Source organism: Diorhabda carinulata, chromosome 4 (assembly GCF_026250575.1).
Source record: "Diorhabda carinulata isolate Delta chromosome 4, icDioCari1.1, whole genome shotgun sequence".
Lineage (NCBI taxonomy): Eukaryota > Metazoa > Arthropoda > Insecta > Coleoptera > Chrysomelidae > Diorhabda > Diorhabda carinulata.
The window spans coordinates 15,813,878-15,826,020 of record NC_079463.1 but is presented as its reverse complement, the minus strand read 5'-3'; the positions used below and the strand labels follow the sequence as shown (position 1 = coordinate 15,826,020).

The window sequence follows — 12,143 nt, the reverse complement described above, 5'->3', positions numbered from 1 at the left end:
CAGTGGATCCAGCCGGATTTTGCATGGACTATTGTGGATTTTTGGGTGCTAGTCCTGATGGGTTTGTTAGCGAAAGATGCTTAATTGAAGTAAAGTGTCCCTTCAAACACAGAAATGTTGGAAAATTGAGACCAGTGTTAAAAGACAAAAACTACATAGTTTACTTTGAAGAAAACTTGATAATTAACGAGAATCATCACTATTATCACCAAATACAAGGTGCGTTACATATTGCTGAAAAGGATATATGCTATTTAGTAATATGGGTACCAAGTGACTGTATCATTGTACGAATTGGTAGGAGTGAACAATGGACAAAAAATTTAAATATTTTAAAAACATTTTATATTTCAAAATTCATACCATTTATTTTATCGTAATAAAATATTAACAGAATTCTGAATTTTTATTCATTTCCTGCAAAGGGAATTAAATGCCCTTAAGGCATTTTGTTTACAAAAGTGTGACTACATATATTCTTCTCAATTAATATGAAAACACATATAAACTGTCTTAATTATGTAATTGTAAGCCAATGATTTACATTTGATAAAAAGGGGAAAATTAAGGTTCAGTAAAAAGAACTGTTTAATAAAACTAGCTATAATAACTTTATTTGTAAGTAAAACAACAGATTTAAAATAACAATGTATATATTACAGACAAGTTGATACAATGCAAAGATAAACATGTTTTACAAGTTAAATAGGTTCATAAGACTTAAAAACTATTTATACAAAATCTAACGATATGATAAATCTTTTGAATCCCTTCATAATAAAGTTGTCCAACTTCTTTAATTAAAGGATACTGCAAGTTTGTTAAAGCCCCTACTACCTGAAACACAGCATCAGCATGTGGTAACAAAGAATGTGGAATTAAATTTAATATATTGAACACCTTCATTCTCCTTATAGCACGCTCCACATGAATCCTTGCTCGAGCAATGCATTCAGTTTGATGAACTTGTTCTGTAGTGAATTGAGGAGTTGTAAGAAATGGGGGAATGTTAATATGAACTCCGGGAGGCATTAAATCTTTAATTAGGAATCCTTTATCTGCCAATACCAAGTCTCCAGGTTTAAGTTGATTTAAGATTCCACAATCTTTGACAATTTTTTTGTCTGATGTTGAACCTGGATATAAACATGATAAAAATGTAGCTACACCATTTGGTGCAACACCTACTAATCCTTTGCATGTATTTCTATGCTTATATGAGCTGTACGTCAACTTCTGGGAAGACATACTTTGGCGATTTATACAAGTATAAACTTCCGTACAATCTATTATAATTCTACAATTTGTGAAACTACTAAAACAGTTTGGTAAGCACAACTGATTTTTACTTCTATCTGGTATTTCAGACATGAATTGTTTGAATAAAATTTCATGCAAGGCATGCACCCATGTTGTTACAACATTTGAGACTGTGCCTTGTGAAACATTAAACCTTACTGCTAAATCTTGATGTGGAAAATTTTGTTTCAAGTTCATCAAAGTCATGAGCGGCTGATCAATTTTTCTCATTTTTTCTACCTTCCATTTAAAATAATATCTTATTTCATTTTTTTCCAACAAATGATACAGAGCCATGAATACATCTGTTGTAGGCAAACCAGTATATAAAATGACCAAGTTATTATCACTCCTAATATGATCAAAGGAGAATGTTTCTGATAAGTGAGAGAGACTACCTGTAGCTTTTTCTAGACTTTGTCGTAAGAAATAGTTTTCTGCTTCTGTCATAACATGGTTGCTTTGAGAGAAGTCGTCTGTTTCTTTTGACGTAGATGCTTGTGGTTCAATTTGCAAATGGATAAAACAATAAATAGAAATGATGAAATCACTAAAGGTATCTACTTACTCCAACCCATCTTGAAGTGGTCTTTTGTTTTTCTGGGGATATTGGTCGTAAAACATTTTTCCTTCATTGTGTAAAAAAATGGTTGGCCCATTTCCTTTTTTTCCATCTACAAAATGACAACTACACAAAAAAGCTCCGGGACCTGGTTCTGTTGTTCTTCCACAAATATTGTGAAAAAATAAAATTTTAAACAGTTATAAAATTCATCATTATATACCTTGTTAGCTTTATCCATTTGCTTCTTACTTTTGGATCCTTTGGAAATCTATAAAGCTTACAACGCTCTCTGACATTGTAATGCTTACAGCCAGGTGCCCAACACTGCACCATTATTATTTAGATGAAAAACGCTAAAATTAGATATAAAACATGAGAAAAGAATTAGAACAATTGTTATTTTTGTAAACGAAACTAACTGTTTCTGAATAATTCCACTTGTAAATAGAAATTCATGAAAACTCATCAGATATTTTAGTAGGCATAACAAATCACATTTTTCAGAAATTTTATAATTTTCTTAAGTATACCGTGAAATTATTTAGGAAGGTTGATTTCATTCACAACGACTTGATTTCGCAAAATAAAAGTTCAAACTGTGCATTTTATCTAAAACAATTATATTTAACAAGATTACAATAGTGAGGTTAGGTTAGTTTTATCTTTTTATTCAAATTATATGGTAAAACGTACCTGTTTTGATTGGAGTCGATAATATACTTTAGTAAACGTCCTAGTGAATGTATACAAGTTAAAATAATTTATTTTTTTTTCGAATATAAGGAAATAATAACTGATCTAAAATCACAGCTATTGTATCTAAATGGACGATATGTTTGTTTAGATACAGTTACAAATTGTGACGTCACCACTAATACTGCGTATAGACTTAATACTTAAGTTTAAGGTGATTTATTTATGCTTTATGTCTCACCGATGAGATCCGCAAGCCGCTTTGTCTTGATGAAAGCCGACCGCCGATATCTACTTGTGAGCGCGCAGTCATTTTGATAAAAGCCGCCGCTGAGATTAGACGCTATAGTTGTAAACAAGCGACTTTCGGCTATATAACTTCAAAACAAGTCGAGATTGTTTACACCGCATTTTTTGTATTTCTATTTTTATTTCGGCTTTTTATTTATCAAAGGCGTCGACTCGAGTATTTTTAAGAATGTTCGAGATCGAGGCTAGGACTATAAAAGCGACGGCCGCGCTTCGACACTCGAGTCAGTCGACGATTAGCGTTAAGTACCTATTTGCTAGAAACGAAGTTTTTTTTGTTCTACTGCTGTATTCTGATTGTATCAGTTTTGTACATATCTTCTTTGGACTAAACTCTTCTACACAGTAACGATCGTGCGTTAATTTGACCCCACCACCCTGACAAGTAATTATTAATAAAGAAGAATGGAACGTTGGCTTAAAGGCGTTAAACGTGTTGCAACATCTTCTAACGAAGCCGAATGTTCAAAAGCAGTACGCGCGGAGTGTACAGCAATTATCGATGATAATGATGCAACGACGTCAAGTTCCACGGTTTCAAAGGCGAAAAAAAGGAAGTATGATGAATCATATATCAGTTTCGGATTTGTTGATTCCAACGGCTCACCTCTCTGCATGTTATGTAGTAAACTGCTGCCTAATAGTTCCATGGCACCTGCCAAGTTGCGCCGACATTTAGAAACTGTACGAGTCTAAAGACAAGAATAGAGAATTTTTTGTACGTAAAAAAGAAAGTCAAAAAACTATGATGCAAGTAACCCAAACTATCAATGAAAAGGTCACAAAGGCATCATATTTAGTTAGCTAACGCATTGCACAAGAATGTGAAGCGCACACTATCGCTGAGATTTTAATAAAACCATGTGTGTTAGACATAACAAAATGTATGCTCGATGAAAAATCTGCAAAGCATCTTTCTACTGTGCCACTATCAAACGATACTGTTTCACGTCGAATTCATGATCTGGCAAGCTACGTCAAACAAGAGCTAGTTACACGTCTACAAAAAACACGATTCGTCTACTGATGTCGCTGATCTGGCTATCTTGCTGGTTATCGTGAGATATCCATATGAAAGTTCTTTTGAAGAAGACATGCTTATGTGTTCACCGTGGCCCACAAACACTACCGGAGAAGAAATTTTTAATAAAATAAATATATTTTTTGAAGAAAATAATCTCAGTTGGAACGATTGCATTGACATTTGTACAGATGAGGCCAAGGCGATGACGGGTAAAACAGCAGGAGTCGTGTCACGAATACAAAAAAAAGCACCTAATTGTGGTTCCAGTCATTGTCTCCTGCATAGACAAATACTAGCAATGAAGCAAATGCCGTCAAACCTAAAATTGGTAATGGATGAAGCGGTAAAAATTATTAATTTTATCAAATCACGACCACTACAATCCCGATTGTTCTCATTATTGTGTGAAGATTATGGTAGCAAACATAAAACACTGCTGCTCCATACATGCGATGGCTGTCTCGGGGTAAAACTTTAACAAGGCTATTTGAACTTAAAGCCGAGTTACAAATGTTTCTTTCAGACACTTCTTTTAAATTTGAAAGACCGTTTGTATGATAAAACTTGGTTGTTCTGACTGCCTTTCAGGGTGAATATCATTCAAAAACTGAACGAATTAAATTTATCATTGCAAGGTAAACAGACAACAGTGTTCCAGGCCTGTAACAAAATAACTGCCTTTAAAAGAAAATTAGATTTTTGGATTATTTGCGTTAGTAAGAGAGAAATAAAAATCTTTACGTTACTCAGTGAGTTTGTTAGCGATAACGACTCAGAAATGTTTCAAGATGATGAATTTGAAGAATTGGTCCAATATCTCACTTCGATGCGCGCATCTTTTGACAAGTATTTTCCCGAAGAACAGAATACAAAATTGAAACTGAATTCATGGAATCATAATCCGTTTTTACCCACCTTGCAAAAGCCCGAAAGTATATCAAATGAGATATATGAATCTCATTTAGAAATGTCATCAGACACAAGTATGGAGTCATTGTTCAAAACGACATCTCTCAACGATTATTGGTGCAGAATCCGTGATGAATCCTCAATGCTTGCCAAAATGGCTCTGAATATTCTTCTTCCATTTCCAGCAACATATTTGTGCGAAACAGGATTCTCAACCTATGCAGCCACGAAAACAAAATACCGGAATAGACTGGACGCCGAACCTGATATGAGACTTCAACTGTCTTCTATCAAACCTCATATCAACCAATTAATGAAAAATAAAAAACAGTTCCATACCTCCCATTAGTTATTTTTTTTCTTTCTTAATATCTTCTATTTCTATTATTATACTTGTTATGTAAGTAAGTAATAAGTATACGTTACATTCTACGTTTATTATGCTTATTAATAAAGAATATACTTTATTGTAGGGTTCCGTCAAGTATTTTGCTTTCCAAAAGGGTTCCGGCACTAAAAAAGTTTGAGAACCGCTGCTCTAGAGCAGTGATTTCCAACCACTGTGCCGCGGCACTTTTGTGTGCCGCCAAATTTTGCAAATATATAATAATGTTAATATTATTAAATTATATCATTAAAAAAGAAAAATATTTTTAACATGAATATATATTTTAATCCACAAAAAATCGATTATTTTATTATTTGCTTTGCAACGCGTTTTTTCTTATTGCCAAATTATGATGAAGCGGCGCACATACGTAGATTTCTAGGAATTAGGCGGACATAAGTCGAAATTCCCATAATCGACTAATGACAAACAATTTTTTTCCTGGAATAGTAGACTACCTGACGAACAATAGCCAACCCCACCCACATCCCTAGACTGCGCGAGCGCGCTGCATTACTAGTCGAAACTTGATTGTCACACTTACTGCATGTGAAAGTTCTTGGCGCCCTTTTCGTATATCATTTTCTTCGGTGAATATTTTATGTGTCGTGTCATATTTGCTTGTTTAAGTGATGGATACCAATAATATAGGCAAGCCTTTATTAAATTAATATGAAATTGTATTAAATTGTATTAAATAAATTTTTCTTTATTTTTCAATTTCAATCGAAAAAAAAAACTTTTCTTCCGCACCTTTCAGAGTTACATTTTTGATTTCATTATATAGTATAAAGTCTTATAAAGAAAACTGCTTAACCCTCAACCACAGTCAGGAGTCAAATTGACTCCATGTGCAATTTATAATCAAAATATTTTTTCTTTGCGCGCGCATCAGCGCTCAAGCTTCGAGGTACCCTCGAATCTAATATTCTTCAGTACGCTTGAAGTGATCAACAACATTGTTTTGTTTACGTTATTTGGTTTTAAAGTTTTGCGCGCATCTTTGGAGTCTAATTGACTCCCGTCTGTTGTTACGTGATAAATATTTAATATATAAACCGGTGAGTTTACAAGGTAAATAATAAAATATTTTTAAATAATTTATTGTATAGGGATTCTATATTCTATCATTTTTTATAGAAATATGGATTCTTGTTCGGGACCATCCAGAAAAAGGGTTCGAGTAACTGACAGAGATTTTGAGGAAACCCTAACAAGGTGGTGTGATGAAGTTGAGACGGATCACAACAATGATAGTGATGTCAGTAACTCTGAATACATTCTTAGTGATCATAACAGTGATACTGATCAAGAAGAAAGTGAATATTTGGAGGAAGATGAACAATGTGATGAAAATTTAGAAACGGAAGACAAAAATAAAAAAAGGAGAATCTAAATTTCGTTGGTCTAAGACGCCATTAGTAAGTTCATATGTGAGAACACCAAAACATAATATAATAAGGCAACTTCCTGGATTGCGCCATCCTCTGCGCCAGCGAGATAAAATATCCGAAAAAGAATCGTGGACGTGCCTTCTAGACGTAAATATTCTAATCAAAAGCTATCAAAAATGAGATTTATATAAGGATCCCCCAAAATCAGATTTACGTGACTTGGACATGATTGAACTAAATGCCTTTTTACTGGTGGTTTTCAACGGATGGGACAGGCAGAGATATTTTTCGCTGTGTTATGAACAGAAATCGATTTGCTATTTTATTACAATGCCTTAGATTTGATGATTCAGAAACCAGACAACAACGAAAGGAGAATGATCCGCTAGCACCTATTTCTGCAATATTTGAAAAATTTGTTGCAAATTGTCAAGCTGCTTACACTATAGGACATTTGGCTTGTGTGGATGAAATGCTTATAAGTTTTAGAGGAAGATCCAAATTTAAAATGTATATACCTCAGAAACCATGCAAATATGGCCTGAAACTAATGGCACTAACTGATTCAAGAAATAATTATTTTTATAACGGATATCTATATTGTGGGAAAAAAACTGATGGGAATACGCTTACTGAAACTGAAAAAAAAATGTTGATTCCAACTCAAGCAGTACTACGTTTATCAATACCTATTCAAGGAAGCAATAGAAACATAACGGCTGATAACTGGTTTTCATCCATCGAATTGGTTAATGTTTTGAAGACCAAAAACTTGACATACGTCGGTACTTTGAAAAAAATAAATCGGAAATACCTCCTAAGTTTCAGCCAGGACGAGACAAATTGGAAGTTCCCTTTATGGTTTTTCGGAAAATGTCACTTTGTTATCACATGTACCAAAAAAACAGCTCAAGATCCTGATGTCGACAAACCAGAAATGATTCACTTTTATAATACTACGAAGTCTGGCGTTGACAGTCTAGATCAAAAATGTGCTTTATATTCTACTGGCCGTAGAACGCAAAGATGGCCTATGGCAATTTTCTTTAGAATATTAGATATATGTGCAGCAAATGCATATGAGGCGTTCATTTCCAAAACTGTCTAAGTCCAAAAAAAAAATTTTTTTATTGCATTTTCTTAAAGATTTTTGTTTAGTTTACCATCCCATGAACCAATATCTTTCAAATCAGGCTACATCCCGTTGAAAACGATGCTAGAAGTTTTCGTTCCACTTACAAAACAGTCTAGATCCATCAGTTTACATTTCAGCCACCAGAAGCGCTCTGACTAGTCTGTTCGGCGATCTGATTAGGTTATCAGCTATTGGCCGGTTATCCTGCAAACGTTGTTGTGAATAACGAATAATATTATTGTTTTAAGATTTTACGGGAATACAACGTTTTTCCAATGGATTTACATCCGGAAATAACTGAAAAACCGAGGAAAAGAAAGCGAGAAGAATCGAATTGGCAAAAAGCGAGAAGAATCGAATTGGCAAAAAACGAGGATAAAAGGAGAAGGTAAGAAAATATGTTATTACTGAATTTATTTTGTTGTCATGGGTGGATGGAATATTAAGGTGAAGGTTGAAAAAAGAAAAAACATTTTGCCATCAATTTCCTTTTTATTTTAAGGTTGGAGCTTCTTATTGAAGTCTCGTTGAAAAACATTTATCGAATTCATTTCCCAAAGCTCATTTTGTTCAACGTGATGCTGTATTTTTGGTCCATGTTTTCTTTGAAAAATGGAAATTGATGGGAAAAATTGTTTTTTTCAACATTCACCATGTTATTACTGTTGCCATTTTTCTCATCATATTGTCATCAAATTTAGATATTTACCCACTGGATTGCCGGTTAAGACTTTAAGCTGCAACCATATAAAGAAAAATAAAACCTACCAATGCAGTTCCCTGAGTGCCCAGGATATACACAAATTTTTCACTAGGTTTTACGCTCACGAGACAAAGGTAATTTCTTGATGTTACCGTTAGGTGTATGTATATTATATCTTACTGATGATATATTTTTTTCAGGTTGCTCAAGATACTTTTATTTTAAAATTCACAGAAAGTAAGCCAAAGCAGCGAATGCGTTCAAGCAGAGGTGAAAGACCAAGAAAAGTGAGCGTTAAGTATTTTTGTCTAAAAGAAGAAAATAAAAAAATACAGGTGTGTCAGCAAGCTTTCTTAAGTATTTTACAAGTATCTAAAGGAAGGGTTCAGGGAGTCACAAAACGGTTTCATAAAACAGGGAAACTTCCAACTGAAAACAGGGGAGGAGCTAGGAAATCAACTTCGTGGGCTTTAAAAAAAGAAAATGTCATTAATTTTATTAAGAAATTTGTCGTTGATGAAAGCCATTATTCCCGGGGAAAATCAACCAGGCATTACCTTCCCTCTGACTTAAATATAAGCAAAATGTGGAAAATGTACATCTCTGAATCTTCTAATATCCCTGTAAAATCTAAATACTTTAGGAAAATTTTCAACTGCTGCTTTAATTTAGGATTTGGGAGCCCCAAAACTAAACTAGCTCAACGAGCTAAACAATTTTGTAGGCAGTTAAAAACTGAGAAGCCCAATACTTATATTATCAGCTTTGACTGCCAAAAAAACTTGCCTCTGCCAAAAGTCCCCGACCAAAGTGCCTATTATTCGAGGCAATTTTATAAATACAATCTTGCCATTGTTAAAGGCAGCTCAAAAGCTAAGCAGACCAATGAAAATGGGTTTTGTTACCACTGGGACGAGGTTGAACAACGCAAAAGTTCTAATGAAGTGGGCAGTGCTGTTTATGATTTTTTAATCAATGTTTTTGCGCGTGATGAAAATGTTTTATCATTCTCTAAACTAAAACTTTTGTGATGGCTGTGGTGGCCAAAACATAAATTATGTGGTTTTGAGCATGGTTGCATTTTGGCTAATCCAAATAGCGGGTGAAAATATAAAAGAGGTTGAGATTGTCTTCCCTGTTGTTGGCCATTCATTCCTTCCTTCCGATCGAGTTTTTGGAAGGATTGAAAAGGAGATTAAAAAACAATCAACCATTATTGACCCACAAAAATACGTAGAGATTTTTTCAAATAACTCAACTGCAATAAATCTGGCCCCTAAGGTTTACGATTGGAAATCATTTTTGTCTTGCGTTGTTCGGCCTCCAGGCCAGTGGCATTTCTCATTTTCCAAAGCTAAAAGGTTTTTGTTAAGGAGAAACATAGCTCATACAAATGTTTTAATCAAGGGGGAACCTTTTTATAACAATGATGTCTGCCAATTTAAACCTTTTACAAAAAAAGGCAAAACTTTTGGAATGTTGAATGGTGAAAACATGAAAATGATTTCTACTTCCACTCAATATTTGAGTTTTCAAAAAAAAGAAGACGTTATTAACCTTTGAGCAAACATTTTGGAAGTGACTGGGCTAACTTGAATGAGTTAGAATATTATAAAAATGTAGTAAGCAGTTAGTAAGTGTGAAAGATACATATTTTAACTCAGGCAATTTAGCCCAATCTACTGTTTTATAACATAACAGCTCATTGTATTTTGTTTATATTATTTTTATGTTTTTACTATATTTTGAAATAATAAACGACCATCAAACTTTTATCTTTTGAATGTCATCTTTTGTACTTTTAACTTTTATCTTCGTTCTGGAAATAATATGAATGTTCTGTAAATAAATACATAATTTACCAAATATAACTATTTTTGTACATTTTTTTTATGAATTTTGAATTTTTTTTCCTTTTTAATTGCTGCCTACTTTTTTAATTATGGTAAAAGAAATGTTTTATTATTCATGGTTGTACTACTTGAGTGTAAATAAAGAAGATAAATACGGAAAAAATGTTGGTCCTAGCAAAACGGTCTACATCCATTTGTTTTGAGATCACTGTGGCTCTATAAACCGGAAGGTAATTCCAAAACTTTGCAAATAGAGATCATAACAATCTGCTTAAACAAAATAACAACGAAAATAAGACAGAAACCTACCTAAAGGAAACACAATTAAAATATTGGGAGTTCTTGGGGCAGTCATGGAAAATTTTCTAAAATGGATTTAGACGTTTTTGGAAATGAACGCCTCATATATTCTTTTTAAAAGTATCAAAATTGAAAGAATAGATACAAGACTGGAATTTATGAAAAATCTTGGAAAGCAGCTTATCACTGAAGAATTAGAGAAAAGTCAGTGAGTAGATGAACAACATATGTCTGAGTACAGAAATAGGGAAAACCGTGTGTTAGAGAGAGAGCAGCGAGACAATGTGTAAGAGAGAGAGAGACTTCGTTTTTGCGCATGCGTAAAGTTATATATTCGTTGCGATGATAACAGCAGGAGCGCTGATATACCAGGTCGGTTAAAAGTCTTTGGGTTTTTTAAAAATTATATATTCCGACCTTTTGAAGCGTAAATTTTTTGACATTTCTTTTGGACCGTAGTCAAACCTGACTCATCCATATTAAATATATTTTCGGGAGGAAAGTTGTACTGCTCCAGAGTGTTAGATAGTGCATTGAAATAGGCTTGAATATTAGGCTTGTTAAAAGCCTGGGCTCTAGCTAATGATATACTTTCTGGACTACGCAAAGAAATTCGTGGATTGCGCTTCAGGAATCCCCTCACCCATTTCCAACCTGCCATTTTTGTTTCACGATTGAAACGATGCTCTATTTTATTTTTTTCGGCTACTTCGAATACCATCCGCCGCAAATCTTTAGAGGTTAAACCAAAAAAACGTGTTTCCATATCAATAATATATCCTGCAATCTCCTCTTCGATGGCTTTAGAGAAAATTGCGGTTCGTCCTCCCAAATTACCCTTGGAACTGTCCTGTTTAGCCAAACGCCTTCGCAAAGTTGTTTTGGGAACATTGAAGGTCTTTGCAGCCAACTTAAAGCCCATACTGTGATCTTGTACGTTCTCAATAGCCTGTCGCATATCATGCTCGTCCCACTGTTGTCTTTTTTTGGATGCCATCTCTATAAATGGAAAAGAAAAACTACTAAAGCAATATATTTATTTTGTTTATTTCAGACCCCTGGTCCATCATTGGGATCCGTTAAGTAGTCCATCATAGGCCATATTGCATAAATCAGATAAAAATCTCAATTTTTTTTGTTCTCTGCCATAACCTCAATTTTTACTCGCCAATCAACATGCAACAGTTCTATCAAGCTGTAGTAACAAAATCAGATTCTAGCTAAGAGTAAAACAAAAGTTATCTAACATCATACCATGCTACTTTGTTAGTAGATGAACAACGTATGTCTGACTACAGAAATAGGGAAAACCGTGTGTTAGAGAGAGAGCAGCGAGACAATGTGTAAGAGAGAGAGAGAGAGACTTCGTTTTTGCGCATGCGTAAAGTTATATATTCGTTGCGATGATAACAGCGGGAGCGCTGATATACCAGGTCGGTTAAAAGTCTTTGGGTTTTAAAAAATTATATATACCATTATTATTCGCTAATCTTGTAACATAAAAGTATAACGTATAAATGAAAAGAGATTTTTTGTCAATGTAAGGTATCACAAACGTAATCGAGACAGAT

General features: G+C 34.0%; 2 protein-coding genes across 2 annotated transcripts in view; both read right to left on the bottom strand.

Annotated features, from left to right (window-relative positions):
• Window positions 1-648: 648 nt before the first annotated feature.
• The window catches only part of LOC130892156 (uncharacterized), a 41,346-nt gene continuing 29,851 nt past the window's right edge, over window positions 649-12,143 (bottom strand). Inside the window, exons 2-3 of the mRNA XM_057797373.1 lie at window positions 2,085-4,550; window positions 649-1,973 (exon numbers count right to left, since the gene is read on the bottom strand). Of these exons, the coding sequence (XP_057653356.1) occupies window positions 721-1,749 (1,029 nt within the window). The 5' untranslated portion in view covers window positions 1,750-1,973; window positions 2,085-4,550 and the 3' untranslated portion in view covers window positions 649-720. The remainder of the gene's footprint in view (window positions 1,974-2,084; window positions 4,551-12,143) is intronic.
• LOC130892461 (uncharacterized) lies at window positions 10,976-11,569 on the bottom strand. The gene has a single exon (XM_057797893.1). It carries the CDS (start codon window positions 11,567-11,569, stop codon window positions 10,976-10,978), a length of 594 nt encoding a protein of 197 aa, XP_057653876.1.

Excerpts from the sequence above, each read along its gene's own strand:
- LOC130892461 (XM_057797893.1), bottom strand. The coding sequence starts at position 11,569 with ATGGCATCCAAAAAAAGACAACAGTGGGACGAGCATGATATGCGACAG.